The sequence below is a fragment of the Bos mutus genome, chromosome X (assembly GCF_027580195.1).
Source record: "Bos mutus isolate GX-2022 chromosome X, NWIPB_WYAK_1.1, whole genome shotgun sequence".
Classification (NCBI taxonomy): Eukaryota; Metazoa; Chordata; class Mammalia; order Artiodactyla; family Bovidae; genus Bos; species Bos mutus.
This window is the reverse complement of record NC_091646.1, coordinates 17,398,796-17,417,960: the sequence shown is the minus strand read 5'-3', so window position 1 is coordinate 17,417,960 and position 19,165 is coordinate 17,398,796. Positions and strand designations below refer to the sequence as shown.

Sequence of the window (19,165 nt, the reverse complement as noted above, 5' to 3'; positions counted from 1 at the left end):
CAACTCTTTGAGACCCCATGGACTATAGCCTATCAGGCTCCTCCATCCATGGAATTTTCCAGGCAAGAGTACTGGAGTGGGTTGCCATTTCCTTCTCTAGGGGATCTTCCCGACCCAGGGATTGAACCCAGGTCTCCTGCATTGCAGGCAGATGCTTTACTGTCTGAGCCACCAGGGAAGCCTGTTGAGTTAGTGCCCTTTTAAAAAAAGTTTTTTATTGGAGTGTAGTTGCTTTGCAGTGTTGTATTGGTTTCTACTATACAGCAAAGTGAATCAGCTATAAGTAAATATACATCCCCTCTTTTTTAGATTTCCTTCCCACTTAGGTCACTACAGAGCACTGAGTAGAGTTCCCTGAGCTATACAGTAGGTTCTCATTAGTTATCTTTTTTATACATGTGCTGCTATGCTAAGTAGCTTCGGTTGTGTCTGACTCTTTGCGACCCCATGGACTGTAGCCCTCCAGACTCCTCTGTCCATGGGATTCTCCAGGCTCCTCTGTCCATGGGATTCTCCAGGCAAGAATACTGGAGTGGGTTGCCATGCCCTCCTCCAGGATTTTATACATAGTAGTGTATATATCGGAGAAGGCAAAGGCACCCCACTCCAGTACTCTTGCCTGGAAAATCCCACAGATGGAGGAGCCTGGTGGGCTATAGTCTATGGGGTCGCGAAGAGTCAGACACGACTGAGTGACTTCACTTTCACTTTTCACTTTCATGCATTGGAGAAGGAAATGGCAACCCGCTCCAGTATTCTTGCCTAGAGAATCCCAGGGACGGGGGAGCCTGGTGGGCTGCCGTCTATGGGGTTGCACAGAGTCGGACACGACTGAAGCGACTTAGCAGCAGCAGCAGCAGTGTATATATGTCAATCCCAATCTCCCAGGTTATCCTGTTAGTGCCTTTTTGTTTTGTTTTCCCAGCCAGTCCTTTTGGGGTTTCATAACTAGTCCAAAGTAAGGAGAATGCACGCCTTTCATTTTTGAGCAATTGAATTTTCCACATGGGGCAGCTCTGCAAGTTTTATATCAAATATAAATCTGGTCAACAAGGAACACGCTGTAATGTGGATCTGATCCAGCTTTAGTGACCTAGGCTTTTTATTTCTCATGCTCTGGAGTAAGAGTTTAAAGGGTCATCAAGAAGAACATCCTAAACCATCTGTTCTCATTTTTACATTTCTGAGGGAAATCTGTGTGGAAATTCAAGAGGTTAGATGCAAAGTTGGGTTTAACTCAGTGTCGGCTTTCTCTGAACTCTATTTCTTTGTTCTTACCAATAAGCCCACCGTGTCTTTTGTGGCTGCTCAGTGATAACCTCGTGGCTTCTCTTTCGTTTTCCTGCTATCTCCTCTCCCTTCACCCTGTTTTCAACCGAGAATGTGATCATTCCCTAAAATGTTGGGGTTGGCTAAAAAGTTTCTTTGGGTTTTTCTGTAAGATGCCATGGAAAAACCCAAACGAACTTTTTGACCAACCCAATAGTACCATCTTCTCTTTTAACCATTTTTTTTATTGAGGTGTAGTTGATTTATAATACAAGTTTCAGGTGAAAAATATAGTGATTCACAAATTTTAAAGGGTATACTGGGTATACTGCATTTAAAGTTATTATAAAATATTGGCTGCATTTCCTGTGCTAATTATTTATTATATACATACTGGTTTTTACCTCTTAATCCCCTCCCCCTCTGTTGCCCCTCCCTCTTCCTCCTCCCCACTGGTAACAACTAGTTTGTTCTCTATCCCTGTGAGTCTGTTTCTTTTAACTATTATTTTGTCCTTTTGTGTTAGTGTTGAAATGTGATTTTGTCGGCACAGTTGTGGAAGACATTTTATGATAGAAACATCAGGGTGTTTTCCTTCTGTCTATGGATTTTACCTGTTGTTGAATCTCAGGATGTCTGGGGCCTTGGAGTACTTGTTGTATTGCCTGTGGTGGGTAATGAGTGAGGGGTGGAGGTAACTTGCCCCAGACTCTAGAGCTGCTCAGTGCCCGAGCCAGCATCAGGTCCAATCCTCCCACTCCCAGCCCTCAGCCTTTTATTTTATGCCCTGATGCCTCTCTTACTACATGAATGGATTTTTAAAAAATGTAGAGTAAATAGACATAGTTTCTGTAACTATGCAACAGCCTGAATGATATGGGAGGAATCAGGTTGTAGATATTAGTGTTTCCAGATCTGCCACCTGACATCAAATTTATCCATTTATCTTGATAGTTATTTCTACTGATCAGAGCAGGGAGGAAATTGGGTCTTATTATGTAGGAATATTTTAATGCCTAATCAGTTCAGTTCAGTTCAGTCTCTCAGTCGTGTCCGACTCTTTGCAACCCCATGAATTGCTGCACGCCAGGCCTCCCTGTCCATTACCAACTCCCGGAGTTCACTCCAACTCACGTCCATCGAGTCGGTGGTGCCATCCAGCCACCTCATCCTTTGTCGTCCCCTTCTCCTCCTGTCCCCAATCCCTCCCAGCATCTGAGTCTTTTCCAATGAGTCAGTTCTCATCTAAATGATAGAACACTGCCACTTGTGCAGGCCTCTGAGAGCAGAGAAAGTTCTAGTCCTCTTGCACTATCTCCCATCTCATCCTTCATTGGAAGGACTGATGTTGAAGCTGAAGCTCCAATACTTTGGCCACCTGATGTGAAGAACTGACTCCTTAGAAAAGACCCTGATGCTGGGAAAGATTGAAGGCAGGAGGAGAAGGGGACAACAGAGGATGAGATGGTTGGATGGCATCACCGACTAGATGGACATGAGTTTGAGCAAGCTCTGGGAGTTGGTGATGGACAGGAAAGCCTGGCGTGCTGCAGTCCATGGGGTCACAAAGATTCAGACATGACTGAGCAACTGAACTGATCTTATGAAAATAAATTGGTCAATGCATTTCTTTATGTTTCAAATTTTGTATGTGTGTGTATGGCTCTGTAACAGAGCCCCTGTTCCATTTTCTAGTGTGGGTCATTTGAGAACTTGTGTGTGCGATGCCCTTGAGCAGGATGGGCCTGGATACAAGCCCTCCATATGCTATGATCTGAAGAGCACCAAGAAGGGGAATGTGTCATCAGCCTGACACCACCAGAGACCAGGTCTTTAAAGGCCCTCTGTATCAGTGGGCAAGGGGGAAAACATGGTTTCTCTGAGAAATGTGGAACCACAGGCATTAAAACCAACGATCCAGAATAGCTGAGTTTGATGGCCCGTTTTCTTTGAAAAAGTTATCCTGGCTCATGGACCAGAGGCAGGTAGTAGACTTTGATCTGGGGCCCCTGTGTAGTTCACTAGAATTGAACATTACAAATTAGCACTTAAGATCTGGGACAACTAAAATATATTGAAGATCACATGGATGTGTCCCACCTCTAATGGTCAAAGATGAGTTAATAGGCTGCTGTTCAAGAAACATTGACTCTTATGCCAGTTATTTTGCATTTGGTTCGCACAGCACCCTGTGAGGTGTATATTATTATGGCCAGTTTACAGGTAAGGAAACTTGAGACTCTAAGAGGCTAAGTAACTTGTACATGTTTTTATAGCCAGTATATGCAGCAGGCTGGGGTTGGAATTCAGGTCTCTTGGACTCAAAAGCTGTATGTTTAACCACTGCTTTATACTCGATCTCTGACACTTTTCCTGACCTTTAAGATGGGAAAATAATAGCTTTCTCCAGGGTTTTTCAAGGATCCAATGAGATAAAGGACCCAAAAAATGCTTTGTAATCACTCATAAAGCTTTGCAGAGAGAAGGGTACTATCAGAAGAGGAAGACACTATGCTACAATGTCTCTTCATGACTCTACCCTTTAGATAAATCCGGATGTACTAGAGTTTGGACTTTTGCCCCTGGCTTTTTGGTCACTGAGAGTAGTTTATGTCCCAGGCTAGATTCTGAGAATGAGGACAACTGGTCTTATTTATACAATGACACTGTCCAGAGTGTGATTTCCTTCTTAGGTGGCTGAGAGGAGTAAAGATAAGGTCGGCCTTGCATCTGCGGAGGCAGATCTTCGGAACCCCCAGAGTTCTTTTCTGCGTGCTAAGAAATACCCTGTGCGTTTCTGGCTGTTCTTTAATGTGACTATTGTTTCTCTCCCTTTCTCATTCTCAGTAGAAGACGAAGTGCTTCTCTGTGTAAAGGACGTCAGCCACTTCTTAATGCAAGACATCGCCTTCCTGTCTGGTAAGCAGACATTTTCATATATTAAGATCAGACAAATGTTTGAATCCATTAGCAAAGTTAATTTGGTCCTTCTTATAGGTGGCTATATAATTTTTATATTTCAGTAAACTACATGTAGTTGCTAAAAAATTGGACATTTAGAGAATAACTAGAGGTTTTAAATATGTTTAGATATGTGATTAAAACCAGGCTTACCAGCCTTGTACACTGGACATTCGGAAACATCTTTAGCAATCCATGATGAGTGAAAGTGGGATCCATCTCCTAGGTGGGAGCAGGCTGAGTGAGAGGGCAGCCACAGACTTCTCTGAGGTTTTCGCTGCCACCATAGCTCTGATGACTTAAATGTTCATTAAAAATGCTGTGAGTCACCCTAATTAAGCAGTGTACACACTATAAAAATTTGACTTTTCAAAAATGTATATGCATTTGTGTATTATTTCTAAAATTTGTGAATAATGTATTATGAAATACATCTAACATAAAATTTACCTTCTCAACTATTTTTAAGTGTATAGTTCATTGGTGTTAAATACATTCACATTGTTATATAGCCATCCATCCACCATCCATTTCTAGAACTCTTCTTGTCTTGTAAAACTGAAACTCTCTGCTGCCGCTGCTGCTGCTAAGTTGCTTCAGTCCCGACTCTGTGTGACCCCGTAGACAGCAGCCCACCAGGCTCCCCCGTCCCTGGGGTTCTCCAGGCAAGAACACTGGATTGGGTTGCCATTTCCTTCTCCAATGCGTGAAAGTGAAAAGTGAAAGTGAAGTCGCTCAGTCGTGTCTGACTCTTTGCGACCCCATGGCCTGCAGCCTACAAGGCTCCTCTGCCCATGGGATTTTCCAGGCAAGAGTACTGGAGTGGGGTGCCATTGCCTTCTCCATGAACTGGTTAAAAAATAACCCCTCATTCCCTCCTCCCTATAACACCTAGCAATTACCATTATATTGATACTTTCTGTATCTTCATATTTGACTATTTTTGGTGACTCATATGAGTGGACTCATGCTATATTTGTCTTTTTGTGACTAGCTTTTTTTATTTCGCATAATGTCCTCCAGGTCTTTCTATGTTGTAGCATATATCAGAATTTCCTTCCTTTTTTAAGGCTGAAGAATATGCCATTGTATGATGAGTTAATTTGTTTACCCATTCATCCATTGGTGGACATTTGGGTTGCTTGCAACTTTTGGCTCTTGTGAATAAAGCTGCTCAATAGCATTACATATTTTTAGAGATACAGCAATAGGAAACCATCCCTCTTGTTTTAATCTGGCCAGATATCTGGGGGAAACTTTGCTTAAAGACAAGCAAATTCCTTTCAGGTGTTAGAGTAACTTGAACTATGCCATTAAACATTATAGTTATTGTATTAAATGGATAAGAACAGTTTACAAATATGTGTTGTTTGTATGAAAATCCTTCTTAGGTGTTGAGAGTACAAGAGACAATCTTATTCCTTTTAAGTAGTTAAGTTATTTCTCCTAAAGTGATACCTACATGCTTGGTTTACCAAATGAGCATTTACTTTATAGATGATCCTAATTGGACACTTCAATCTGGCTTCTGCTTTAATGATTAGAATTAGCAGTAATTGTGAATTAGTGGTGACTTAATGAGGTTTTATGTTTTTATTTTATAAGTGGTATAAATGTGCGATAGGCTTTCACTATTGAGATTAAGGGATGTTACTACTGAGATTAAGGGATTTTACTGAAGCTCCTCAGTGTTTTTAAAATTATGTTCAAATAGAAACACCCTTGGGACCTGTTTCCCGATCTAGATCACTCTCCATAATTTCCTTTCTTATCTGATCTTTGTAGTTTTCAAAATACGTCTTGCCTATCATTTCTTTTGAAGAAAGGGTTCCCAATGTTAAAAATAACAAAAACCTTCCTATTTAGAATATCAATATCTCCTTTCTTTTCTCACATGTTTACTACCTAGTACATACAGCACTTGTGCTTCCCTGATGGGTCACTGGTAAAGAACCTGCCTGCCAATGAAGGAGATGTGGGTTCGATCCCTGATCTGGGAAGACCCCCTGGAGGAGGAAATGGCAACCCACTCCAGTGTTCTTGCCCGGGAAGTCCCACGGACAGAGGAGCCTGGTGGGCTGTGGTCTATGGGGTCGCAAAGACTCAGACATGACTTAGCGACTAAACAACAACAGCAACACTCGTGGGTACTCAGTGGTGATAACAGTTTATTGATTAGTTGATGAGAATCTACCCTTATAAGAACCAACATTCTCTCCTTTGATAGGTATGACAGTGAAAGTGAAAGTGAAGTGGCTCAGTCGTGTCTGACTCTTTTCAACCCCATAGACTGTAGCCTACCAGGCTCCTCTGTCCATGGGATTTTCCAGGCAATAGTACTGGAGTGGATTGCCATTTCCTTCTCCAGGGGATCTTTGCCTAAATACTGCCCGGCAAGTCTAACTTATATATATGTTGCATTATATGTTATATATTACTTATATTCCTAATTCTACACCATACCCTATCTATAGAGGCCCCTTGTTTCATGCTTGGCTAAATCTCTTGGTTCAGAGTTGTACAGTTTCTACTTTGAGTTCCTTTAAAATTCTTGGGTGGATGCCATCATTTTCCATGATTATCTTTCTTCATCTTGCTCTTTACGTCTAGAATGTTATAAAGATTTATCATCATTTGATTTATTATTTTGGTCTAGTTTGATTCATTACTTTGGCCTAGTCTGATTAAAAAAGTATTATGGGAATGGGGACCCTCCCTTAAGTTTCTGTTGAGAAAGATTAAGGCAAGGAATGAATTTGACCTTTTCCCAAGTGCTCTAGTGGAGAGTGTGTGTTCTGCTTTTGTTGGATAGAGTATTCTAGAAACATTACTTAAGTCACTGTCGTGAAATTGTTGTTCAGGTGTACTGTTTCCTAGTGAATTTCCCAGCTACTTCTTCTATCAGTAATGCAGAGGAGTGGTGAAATTTCTAACTAAAATTGTGAATTTGTTTATTTCTCCTTGGAGCTCTATCCATTTTGTTTCTTTTTTAAAATATAAATTTATTTTAATTGGAGGCTAATTACTTTACAATATTGTATTTGTTTTGCCATACATCAACATGAATCCGCCACGGGTGTACATGTGTTCCCCATCTTGAACCCCCCTCCCACCTCCCTCCCCATACCATCCATCTTTCTTGTATTTTGAAGCTCTGTTATCAGATACATAAGCACTTAGGAATGTTATGTCCTCTTAATGAATTTACCACCGTTTGATTATCAAATGATCTCCTAATTTTGACAAATCTATTTGGTCTGATATTAAACAGTCTCCTTTGAACTAATTAGCATGATATATCTTTTTTCATCTTTTTCCTTTTAATGCATTGTGCCTTTATATTTAAAGTCTGTTTCTCATAGACAGTATTTGGTTGGGTCTTGATTGTTTTATTCAATTAGACTATCTCTAACTTTTAATTGAAGTGTCAAAATCATTTACACTTCACATTTACAATCACATTATAATGTGATTATGCATATGGCTTGGTTTAAATCTATCATTTTACTATTTGTTTTCTATTTGTCCTGTTAGTTCTTTGTTTTTTCCTTCCATTTTTGCTTTCTTTTGGAATTAGTTGTTTTATCATTCTACTTTATCTCCTTTGCCTTTGTCATAGTTTTATTGCATATTGAATTTTTTTATATCTTATATCTCTATTCACTTAAATTCAGCCAAATAAGAATTACAACAAAATCTCTCAGAAATTTTCTTTTAGCAAGCCAGATTCAAAGGCCACCCTGCAACTTGCCTCCTAAAATAATCCTTCAACTTCCATTTAACACTAAATATGTATTGAGCACCTACTCTGTGCCCAGGTGTTAGGCTGACTATAGAGTGGGACCTTAGGCACATGGAATTTTCACCCCTGCACTTAGGTGGCTTTCATTCTCAATCCTCCAGGCTGTGTAGAGGGCTGTAGAGTGGGATGAACACTGAATTTTATACTTTGTGGTCTTTCTTTCTTTGCATTAGTAAGATTCCTATACCATTGTCGCTATTATTCCTTATGTTGTTTCTTCCACCAATCTATTAGAACATTACTTATTACCTGTAGTTTGTATACTATACTCTTCCATGTTCACCATGACTCTAAGTGGTCAATTTTTTCAAGGTTTCCACTTGTTATCAAGCTGTCAGTGACTCACTTTGAATTTAAACTCATAGTATTGGTATAGAAACATTTATTTCCCAATACCCATGGTTGTCCAATATGAGGGAACAGTGATATTTTCAACTATGTTTATTACACACATTCTGTGACATTTTTTGCTCATTTTGCTCTCTCTTATTCCTTCCTCCTTCCCCTCTTCCTTTCTTTCTTTTCTCTTTCCCCCCTCTCTCTTTTTCTTTCTTTCTTCTTTTCAATTTCAAAACCACCCTGTTGCATTTTTAAAAGATGTTTTGGCCATGCCACATGGCACATGGGATATTAGTTCCCCGACCAGAGATTGAACTCTCACCCTCTGCGTCGGAAACGTGGAGTCTTAATCATTGGCCCCCCGGGTAAGTGCCCCACCCTGCCACTTTTTGCACTTAAGCAGGAGCATGGTGCCATTTTGGTTTCTGTGGAGGTCATCATCCTTATAAAAGTTGCATTGGCCCCAACCTGTCTTCTTTATCACCTCTCTCAAATCTAAAATCTTCTTTTTTACATTGTTATGACATAAATGTTAATGTGGTTTTTTATACTGTTTTAGGTGGCCGGGGAAAGGATGATGCTTGGATCATTACGTTTCCAGAAAATTGTAATTTCAAATGCATACCAGAAGAAGTTATAGCAAAAGTACTGACTTACTTGACATCTGTTGCAAGGTACAGCATTTTATTACATTGTTTTCTTCAATTTGGTTTCTTTTTTGGATACCTATTTGAATGTAATAACAAGAAAATGATGTTTTAGTGTGGCTATTATTATTGTAAATGATTTGTAAGACTCACTTTCAAATAGATAAGAAATAACTTAGAAGCTGAAGCTGACTCAACTTAAATTGCTATAAAAATTATACTGAGGATCTATGAAAACAAAATTGGGGGCCAAGAAGTATTTGTCCCCATGCAGAAGAACATAGGTTGAAAATGATGATCATACTTTAAAGTCTAAAAGAAACTGTCACTAGCTAATAGCTTAGACAGATATTCTTCATTTCTTCCAAGGATAAAATAAGAAGACAAAGTTAAATAGACTCAAAAGTGATATTGAAATGGATTAGGAGTAACTTCTTGATATTAGAAATCATTTGAGATGAGAATGCTTTAAGGGGAAAGTTTCCGAAGCTCCCTTAAAGATTTTATTTAGTTTGCAAACAAGTTTTTTAAAGGAAATGTTTTCTGTTATTAATCCTGAAAACTAAGAAGGCATTAATCTAAAATGGTAATATTATGAAGAGTCTCATGAACAAAGTGGAGAAGGAAATGGCAACCCACTCTAGTACTCTTGCCTGGAAAATCCCATGGACAGAGGAGCCTGGTAGGATACAGTCCATGGGGTCGCAAAGAGTCGGACACGACTGAGTGACGTTACTTCACTCACTTCATACTTTATCATTGGAGAAGGAAATGGCAACCCGCTCCAGTATTCTTGCCTGGAGAAGCCCATGGACAGAGGAGCCCACGCGGTCACAGAGAGTTGGACATGACTGATGTGACTAAGCATGCATGAACAAAAATCAAATCTCAGAAAACAAAATTTACACTGTACCTCTTAAAGCTTGAAAGTGGTCGCTTTAGGGCAAATAAAAGTTTTATTATCCATTACACTGCCTTCCCTCAAGGAACAGGTAAGAGATGTAACAGTGTTTTTCTGAATGAATTAATGGATCATTGACTTATGATGGATTGCCGTGAAGTTAAATCTGATGTCATGAAGGAGAGCTGTCTACAATGTTGACCCATGCCCCAAATCACAGTATTCCAAATCCATTTTAGTGGCATTTGCCTGTTTAAAAGATTGACGTAAGTGGCAAAAAGAAATTTTAAAATGTAGTAGAATATCAATATATCAATCATATCAATAACTTCAGATATGCAGATGACACCACCCTTATGGCAGAAAGTGAAGAGGAACTAAAAAGCCTCTTGATGAAAGTGAAAGAGGAGAGTGAAAAAGTTGGCTTAAAGCTCAACATTCAGAAAACGAAGATCATGGCATCTGGTCCCATCACTTCATGGGAAATAGATGGGGAAACAGTGGAAACAGTGTCAGACTTTATTTTTCTGGGCTTCAAAATCACTGCAGATGGTGATTGCAGCCATGAAATTAAAAGACACTTACTCCTTGGAAGGAAAGGTATGGCCAACCTAGATAGCATATTAAAAAGCAGAGATATTACTTTGCCAACAAAGGTCCTTCTAGTCAGGGCTATGGTTTTTCCAGTGGTTATGTATAGATGTGAGAGTTGGACTGTGAAGAAAGCTGAGCGCCATATAATTGATGCTTTTGAACTGTGTTGGAGAAGATTCTTGAGAGTCCCTTGGACTGCAAGGAGATCCAACCAGTCCATCCTAAAGGAGATCAATCCTGGGTGTTCTTTGGAAGGACTGATGCTAAAGCTGGAACTCTAATACTTTGGCCACCTCATGCGAAGAGTTGACTCATTGGAAAAGATTCTGATGCTGGGAGGGATTGGGGGCAGGAGAAGAAGGGGATGACCGAAGATGAGATGGCTGGATGGCATCACCGACTTGATGGACATGAGTTTGAGTGAACTCTGGGAGTTGGTGATGGACAGGGAGGCCTGGCATGCTGCAATTCATGGGGTCGCAAAGAATCGGACACGGGTGAGTGACTGAACTGAACTGGTCTGATGGAATTAAATTGATTTTCCATTGTAGCACACTGTGATAGCTTTCCAAATCTGTCTTCGGGCCAGATATCACATGTAAATGTAAATCAGAAGTAAGGACATATTTAGCAAAGTTGGATTACTATTAAGAAAAACATATTACTTCCTCTTATCTTCTAGGCAAAATGGATCTGACTCCCGATTTACCATTATTCTTGATCGAAGATTGGATACCTGGTCTTCTCTCAAAATGTCTCTCCAAAAAATCTCAGTAAGTACCAATTTATTCTATAATAACTTCTTATTTTTGTTTTGCATTATACTTTCTGTTTGTGAGGGTACAGATTATTTTTATTCTGATGGAGGCTAAAAAAATAGATGGAACAGAGAGGTGGGAAACTAGAGAGAAGAATTGGTAAAGGAGATTGAGCTGAACAACTCTACTCAATAGAAAACCTTATAGGAAAGAATGAGTAGTTAATGGTTCAAGTTGAGTGAGAAGAGATTCATAGTCTCCTATGCCTTTCAAAGGAAGGCAGTTTTTTATGGGAACTTTTTATAAAACAGCAATAGCCATGTTGTATACACATTGTATATTGAAAAGTATAAAGAAGGAGGTTTAAAACAATAGTTAATAATCTAACCATCCAGAAATAAGCATTTTTTAACATTTTGGTGCGTATCTTTCTAGATTTTTCTTTCCCCTGGGATAGAGAGGGTAGGGAGTCACCTGCAAAATGACATATCTCCCTGATAAGAGTCTAGTCCCTAGCTCCCCAAGACCCAGAGAGTCTCTAAAGGAGAAGTATGAGAGATGTGGTCTTGCCCACAGCTGAGATGATCTTTTTACATTATTAGGCTCATCTGGATATTGTCTGATAGTTCTTTCATAGAAAAGAGGGAGGTGAGGAACCCATAGGCTGTTCCTGAGCTGGTAAGAGTGGGGCTGTCTGTGGAAGTGCCATGTGGTCAACTTGCTCTATCAGACCAGAGAAGCTGGGAATCAATCCATGTTTTTCTTTGAGAGTTCAGTATCATCAACCAATGAAATTCTTCCTTCATCTCACAACTGACACGGAGGCCACACCCACCAGAGGCAGTTGGTTTAGTTGTGAAAGCAAGACAGAAATCTAAGTTGTTGGACTTCTGAACCAGTGTTCTTTTTTGTTCTACTAACTTGCTGACGAGTATAAGAAATACACTGACACTCACACGGTATCATGAATGAGATCATTATTGTTTTCATACCCATTATGAATTATTCCTCATCTTGGGCAAGTCAGTATGGTAGTTTTTCTGTTTATTTCTTAAAACAGAGGTGTTTAATCATAAGCAATGGAGAGAAGAATTAATACCAGATTCATGAAAATCACCAAAATAAAATAGTAAAACGTCGACTTTAATATAATATATTTTTGCTTTTTCAAACACTTTCACGTTTATTAAGTAATGTTGATTCTCTTTGTTTCCTGATTAAGTCCTGTGGGTGGATGTCTTTATAAATTGTCCTATAGATGAGGGAATTATATTGATATGCGATATGCATTTTGGAAAGGTTATGTGATGAATCCAAGGTCAGATAGCTACGTAACCAAAAGAGTGGGAGCAAGAATTGAATTTTCATGAATTCCAGTTGGTGACCTTTCCACTTGCTGCTTCCTATCATTTTCCAAAGGACTTGTGGATAGACAAATACATTAATAATTTTTTTTAGAAAAAGGTAAAATTCCTTTGGAGAGAATATATCTGCCCTCTATGTACTGAAGACTCCTATCAGTGGGGCTGAATGATACTTATCCAGGTATTTATCATGCCCTGGCCTTTAGGATCAGTCCTTAGGCTTGTTGAACAAACTTTAGTTCATGATAAGAATCAAATATTTAACACTAAATATAGCACTTGTTATAATAAGGCATTTTTAAAATCCCCCAGCCCAGCTTTTTTTTTTTTTTCCTTTTTGGCCAAAACTACCAGTTTGATGAAATTAATTTTCATTGAGTGACTGGTTGGCATATGGCATCAGTTTTGGAATTGGGTCTTGATACTGCTTTGCTCATGGCTCAGATGGTAAAGAATCTGCCTGCAATGCTGGAGACCTGGGTTCAATCCCTGGGTTGGGAGGATCCCCTGGAGAAGGGAACGGCTACCCACTCCAGTATTCTTGCCTGGAGAATCCCCATGGACAGAGGAGCCTAGAGGGCTACAGTGCATAAGGTCACAAAGAGTCGGCCACGACTGAGTGACTAAGTACAGCACAGCACTACTGATTTGGGGTCAATAAAGGAATAATGACTTGTTTCTTGGGAGGTGAAGCTCCCCTTTCTGTTTCCTAGGGATGCTGTCTCAGTGGGGAATTGAGAAGTCTGCCCAGCAAAGAGCTCTGCATCCAAGGTCCCTTTATTTGCATAATTGCCAGGCAGGAGTGGGGGTGCAGGTGATGAAGACATCTGACTGGCTATAGATTAGTTTCAGCGTTGTTTTATTTAAATATTTTAAATGTTTCTGCTTATGGTATAGTTTCTATACCCATACTCAAAAGCACATCAATTATATCTCAACCATTAATAGCCCATTGGACACTGTTTGCAATAGAGGTAAATATCGAATACAAGCTAATTTCAAGAGTAAAAGTTGACATTCAGAAAGACTTTCTGGTGAAAACAGCCATTGTATAAATAGATCTGATTGTCTTCATATATTATTTTAAACTAGTGTCTGTGAAGTAATTATATAATTTGATTTGAAGACCTTAATTTCTAGATTTTTAAAGAAACTATGCAGTTAGGCTATACTTCATAATGATAGGAGACTATATATATATATATATATATATATATATTTTTTTTTTAGTTACGTTTTGGGGAAATGTTCCTTGGGAAAGAATCCTACCCGTCTCAGAAAGTTTGCATGTTCTGTTCTTTTTAGATTATCATCGGGACAAAATCCCACAAACTATTAACCTTTCCCAGGCTTAAACCCAGAATAGAATTTAATAATAATAATAATAAAAAACAGAATTGAATTTCAAGTTACATAGCGGGGTAGGGCAAGAATAAAGATATCAGTTAATACTACCTTCACAAAGATTCTTAGCATTCCACCTTAAAAATCAAATTGCGCAGAGAAAGCCAGCCCCATCTAGCCCCTAGGAGGAGAGTTTTTTTTTTTTTCTTCCTCCACTCTTAGGAAAAGCCTGATCTTCCTGAGAAGTCCAGCACCAGCTAATCCATGAGGTTCAATCAGGCTAAGTAATTGGGGGAATGTGTGGACTCTGAATTACAATGAGCAGTAGGAAGGGATCTGTCAGCTGACTAATCAGAGATAGTGGGTTTTTTTTTTTTTTTTTTTGCAGCGCTGCCAGGGTGGTAATGGAAGCAGCCACGGTAGCTTTGTTTGATAGAGATTTTTGGCTGCCGCTTTTAAATACTACCTAAGACACAGCTCATATTTCATCAATGTTGCATTGACAATTGGAAAAGAAGCCTGTTATTGTGTATAGGCGAGATGGCAGAAGCAACTCCCCCGAGAGGCAAGATGAGGTTCAGAAGGAATGCGGTAAGGGCTCTGCCTGCAGTCCTGGAAAGCCTGTTCCCAAGTTGAAGTGCAGGAATGCTGCAGCATGGTGCTATAGCACAAACTGCTGAATGGGGCTTTTCAGGACGGAGGGAGAAAATGGAGACTTGGATTTACGTGGATTTTATTGATGTGATTACTGTGATATGGACATAGGGCACTGTGATCTTAACAGTGATCACATAAATGTGATCAAATTTATGAGGAAGCATCCTTCGTCATGGTATTTATTTAAGAGTGTATGAACAATATTGACTCACTTGGCAGAGTAGCTTAAAGTCACTAGTTATCAATTAAATAATATTGAACAAAAGGATTCATCCTTCTTTTTACCATGGACAAGTAGATTATGGTATCATGGACAGATCTGCAGATGACTTTATCAGTGTTTAAAAAGGCTACGTGTTACTGGATAAGTGAAAAAATGTTAAGTGTGATGATTTGAATTCTTTCTGATTTCAGTTTTTCCTCAAATTAAAAAAAAATATTTCCCCAAATTCAAATGTTAAAGATGCAGAATTGTAGCCTGTTGACTACCTTTTTTTAAAGGAAAAAAAGAGTGACTCACTGTTATTTATAAGCTAGAATTTAGAAATCTCTTCTTTCAGATACATTTTCAATTTTTCCCATCATTGGTTCACTTATATACCAAATTCCCAGCAAATTTCAGAAGGGCTATTTAGATGTCGTTTGGAGAAATGTGAAATAACACTAGCTAATTTAATAATTAACTGGTCATCAGTCCAGTTTTCGGTGCTGCTCTTTTTCTTTCAAAACTTAAGATAACGTTATTGATGCTATGATTTAAAATAGCTTGTTTAAATAATCAAGACAACACACAAAAAAAATGTGAGAGTGACAATCAGTCATAGAACAGAATGACATTTGGAATCAAAAGTAAGATCAGGGAAATAAACCAGTAGGAATTTTATTCTTGTTGAATGTCAGTGAACATCCATGGGTGAGTAACTGGTTTATTTTCTAATAAAGCTCTTAGCACAAGATAGTATTTTTAAAATTACAGTTTAGGATATGAATCTTTTTATTTTGAAAAAATTGTATCTCCAGCTCTACACATGATTTTGTATTATGGGAATAATAACTTAAGATTTTTAAACAGACAGTTTATGGTGCACAAGAGATACCTGTGTGCACCTCACACAATACAATATTGGGTGCAACTGACATTAGTACTTCTGTTATGAAAAGTAATTGACTTAAGTGTTAAGAAGATTCCTAATTCCTTTATATGCATAGATGTTTTCTCAGTTCTGAACTTCGTTTCCTATATATGCATGCATACATGCTCAGTCACTTTAGTCCTGTCCGACTGTTTGTGACCCCATGGATTGTAGCCTGCCAGGCTCCTCTGTCCATGGGGTTCTCTAGGCAGGAATACTGGAGTGAGTTACCATATCCTCTCTAGGGGATCTTCCCAACCCAGGGATTGAACCTTCATCTCATATGTCTCCTGCATTGTCACGCAGGCTCTTTACCACTAGTGCCACCTGGGAAGCCCTTTCTGTTTATACACATACCTTAATATACACAAAAATTAATGCAACACACAAGTACTTAATGAGTAGGTATATCTAGTATTGTGCTACAGACAATATGGGTTACACAGGTAAACATGGAATGGCTACAGAGCTGAAAGAGCTGTCAATCTAGTAGAGAAGGCGGAACATGTTCATAAATAACTATTAAATAACTATTATGAAAGAACTTCTAGCTGGTGGGGAAGGCCTCGCAAAGGAGATGACATTTGTTTGGACCTTAAGGAATAGCATGCTGCTGTTGCTAAGTCACTTCAGTTGTGTCCCACTCTGTGCGACCCCATAGACGGCAGCCCACCAGGCTCCCCCGTCCCTGGGATTCTCCAGGCAAGAATACTGGAGTGGGTTGCCATTTCCTTCTCCAGTGCATGAAAGTGAAAAGTGAAAGTGAAGTCGCTCAGTCGTGTCCGACTCTTAGCAACCCCATGGACTGCAGCCTACCAGCCTCCTCCGTCCATGGGATTTTCCAGGCAAGAATACTGGAGTGGGGTGCCATGGCCTTCTCCAAGGCATAGCATATGTGTCTGTTATCTTTCTTGGTGTCTTTCCTCTCTTTTTCTCTCAAATTAATTACTTGAAGTTGTTCGTAGGAACAGCTAGCTTGAAATGAAATTGATTGGATTAAGTCTAAAGCCTAGAACTATAGTGGAAGACAGATTTGTTCTGCTTGCATGGATACAACTTGACCAGAGTGAAAATTTGCAACTCAGCTGATGACGCCATGGTTTGACTTGGAAGAATCTCTGGTGTTGGGCTGATTCTGGAGGCTACGATAGGTGGCACCTGGGAGGATGGTAAAGTGGCCTTAGAGACCACAGATAGGCTTCAGCTGGCTACTTGATGGAAATTGCAATGACTGTGAACAAGTGAGGGAGGTTGTTGAGAATGGATATGGGACAAGAAGGGTGAGCCACAAGGAAAGAGCATTGCTGGGGAGTATCCTACGCCTGAGGTCACTTGGCAAGGGATTTGGTGATCCGTGGAGTAACTCTTCCTTTCTGTACCCTTTCAGTGTGGAAAGAATGAGTGCAGAAGTAGCTCACAGCATTGGAAACTCTTCTCTATAGCTTGAGGTCATAAGATTTTTCTCAGCATATTCTAAAGTGATAGTTCCCACCTTACTGAGGTCAATCACATGCTAGCAACTCAGTATTAATACTCTGTAATGATATGAAATTGTAATGGTTTTGTTCAGTAGGCTCCGTGATGCTAAATTGTTTCAAACATTTGTTTTGACTGTTAGTTTTTGTCCCATTTTGTAGGTGTCAAGGTCAAGTTATTCCTAAAGGTAAGGCAGCCAGTCTGAGCATGCAGTCAGAGTGTGCGTTGTGAAGGACGTGTCTGAAAAGGGTTAAGTGTCCTGAAAAGAGCTTGGCTTTAGGATTCAGATTGGCCCGTGTCCTTCTGCTCCTTAGCAGGTAGCTGTAGCAAGTAGTTAGTGTACCATGCTGTGCTTCAGTTTGCCCATCTGTGGAAAGGCCATAACACCTACTTCACTGCAATGTTACAAAGGCTACATAGGATAATATACATAACAAGCCTGGAGCATATGTCCTAGGTTTTCAGTAAAGGGTTCCTTTCTTATTGTGACCCCATTTCTTTGCCCTAAAGATGCTCTAGGAGTATAAATTGTTTTTATAGTAAAATAATCAAACTTTTATGTGGTATCAGCCACTTGTAAAAGTTTTTAAAGAAGTAGCTAGGATAACTGAAAAGGGGGCAGAGAGTATGTGAATTGCCTGTTTTAGATTCTGCATAAAATAACATTAAACAAGGTTAGTTTCCAGGCTTCAGCAGTGAAATGTATCAAGTGATGCCTTCGGTCCTTGTTATTGCTGTGCTAACTGTCGTGAGGCCATATAGTCGGGTGATCTGAAGGCAGGCATGAGGAGAAGGGATTCAGTGTCTTCTCTGGGAGGAGAAGAGGAGAGAAAGCGAATTATCTGCCCCTGAATTTGAAGAACCAGTAGGAGCTGCTTCCCAGGGCTGGGGTGGGGCTGGGCTCAGAGATGGAGAAATGGCTCTGAGCCCTGTGAAGATGGGCAACATGTTCATTTTTACCAAGGCGCCTTTAAGCAGTCACATGTTGGAACTACAAAAAAGAAAAAAAAATCTCCTTCAACCAGTGCCTAAAACCAATGTCGTTTCCTCTCTCATGCTGCATGCTTTTTTTTCTGTAAAGAAAAAAGCAATCAAAGAAAACAAGGCTGACCCTTGCTCACATCCTTTTGCTTTTTTGACAAGCTCTCGAAACGATTTATAGTTTTAAAATCTAGGGTTTATTTGGGCGAAAATAGAAACTATGCCTTTTCATGTTTATATAACCAACCAGATTAGAGGTCTGTAAGGCAGCATGCTAGAGAATGTAGAACATCATTTCTCCAAACCGAATGGGAAAGCTCAAAGGTCTGGAGCTGTATTTGCTGCAAGCTAGAATTTCTTGAAGAATTACTTAGCATCACAAAAACTTAGCATATTAGTTCCCAGTTGCTACTGTAACTAACTACAAACTCAGTAGCTCAAAATAACCCAAATGTATTGTTACAGTTCTGGAGGTCAGAAGTCCAACTGAGTCTCACTGGGCTAAGACCAAGATATCAACCAGGCTTCTGAGGCTTTAGAGGATAATCAATTTTCTTGACATTCTAGTTTCTAGAAGCTGCCCACATTTCTTAGCTCATGGCCCTGTATCACTCTGACCTCTGCTTCTGTTGTTATATCTTCTCTGATTCTCGTGCCTCCCTCTGTTTAATAACTCTACTTGTGATTGCATTGTTCCCACCCAATAATCCAGGATTATTTCCCAATCAGAAGGTGAGGTGAGGTGTTAGTCGCTCAGTCATGTCCAACTCTTTGCGACTCCATGGACTGTAGCCCTCCAGGCTCCTCTGTCCATGGAGTTCTCCAGGCAGGAATACTGGAGTGGGTTGCCATGCCCTTCTCCAGGGGATCTTCCCAACACAGGGATCAAAACTGGGTCTCCCGCATTGCAGGTAGTTTCTTTACCACTTGAACCACCAG

General features: G+C 39.8%; 1 protein-coding gene across 4 annotated transcripts in view; it reads left to right on the top strand.

The window, feature by feature from the left end:
• The first annotated feature begins 4,163 nt into the window (after positions 1-4,163).
• Positions 4,164-19,165, top strand: part of MCF2 (MCF.2 cell line derived transforming sequence) — a 78,160-nt gene continuing 63,158 nt past the window's right edge. For 2 of the 4 annotated variants that reach the window (XM_005896892.2, XM_005896891.2), the window contains exons 1-3: positions 4,164-4,188; positions 8,931-9,045; positions 11,196-11,286. In XM_005896892.2, coding sequence (XP_005896954.1) covers positions 4,164-4,188; positions 8,931-9,045; positions 11,196-11,286 — 231 coding nt within the window. Of the gene's footprint in view, positions 4,189-8,930; positions 9,046-11,195; positions 11,287-14,519; positions 14,571-19,165 lie in introns of those variants that run through there. The other 2 variants (XM_005896894.2, XM_005896893.2) reach the window with 1 other exon arrangement.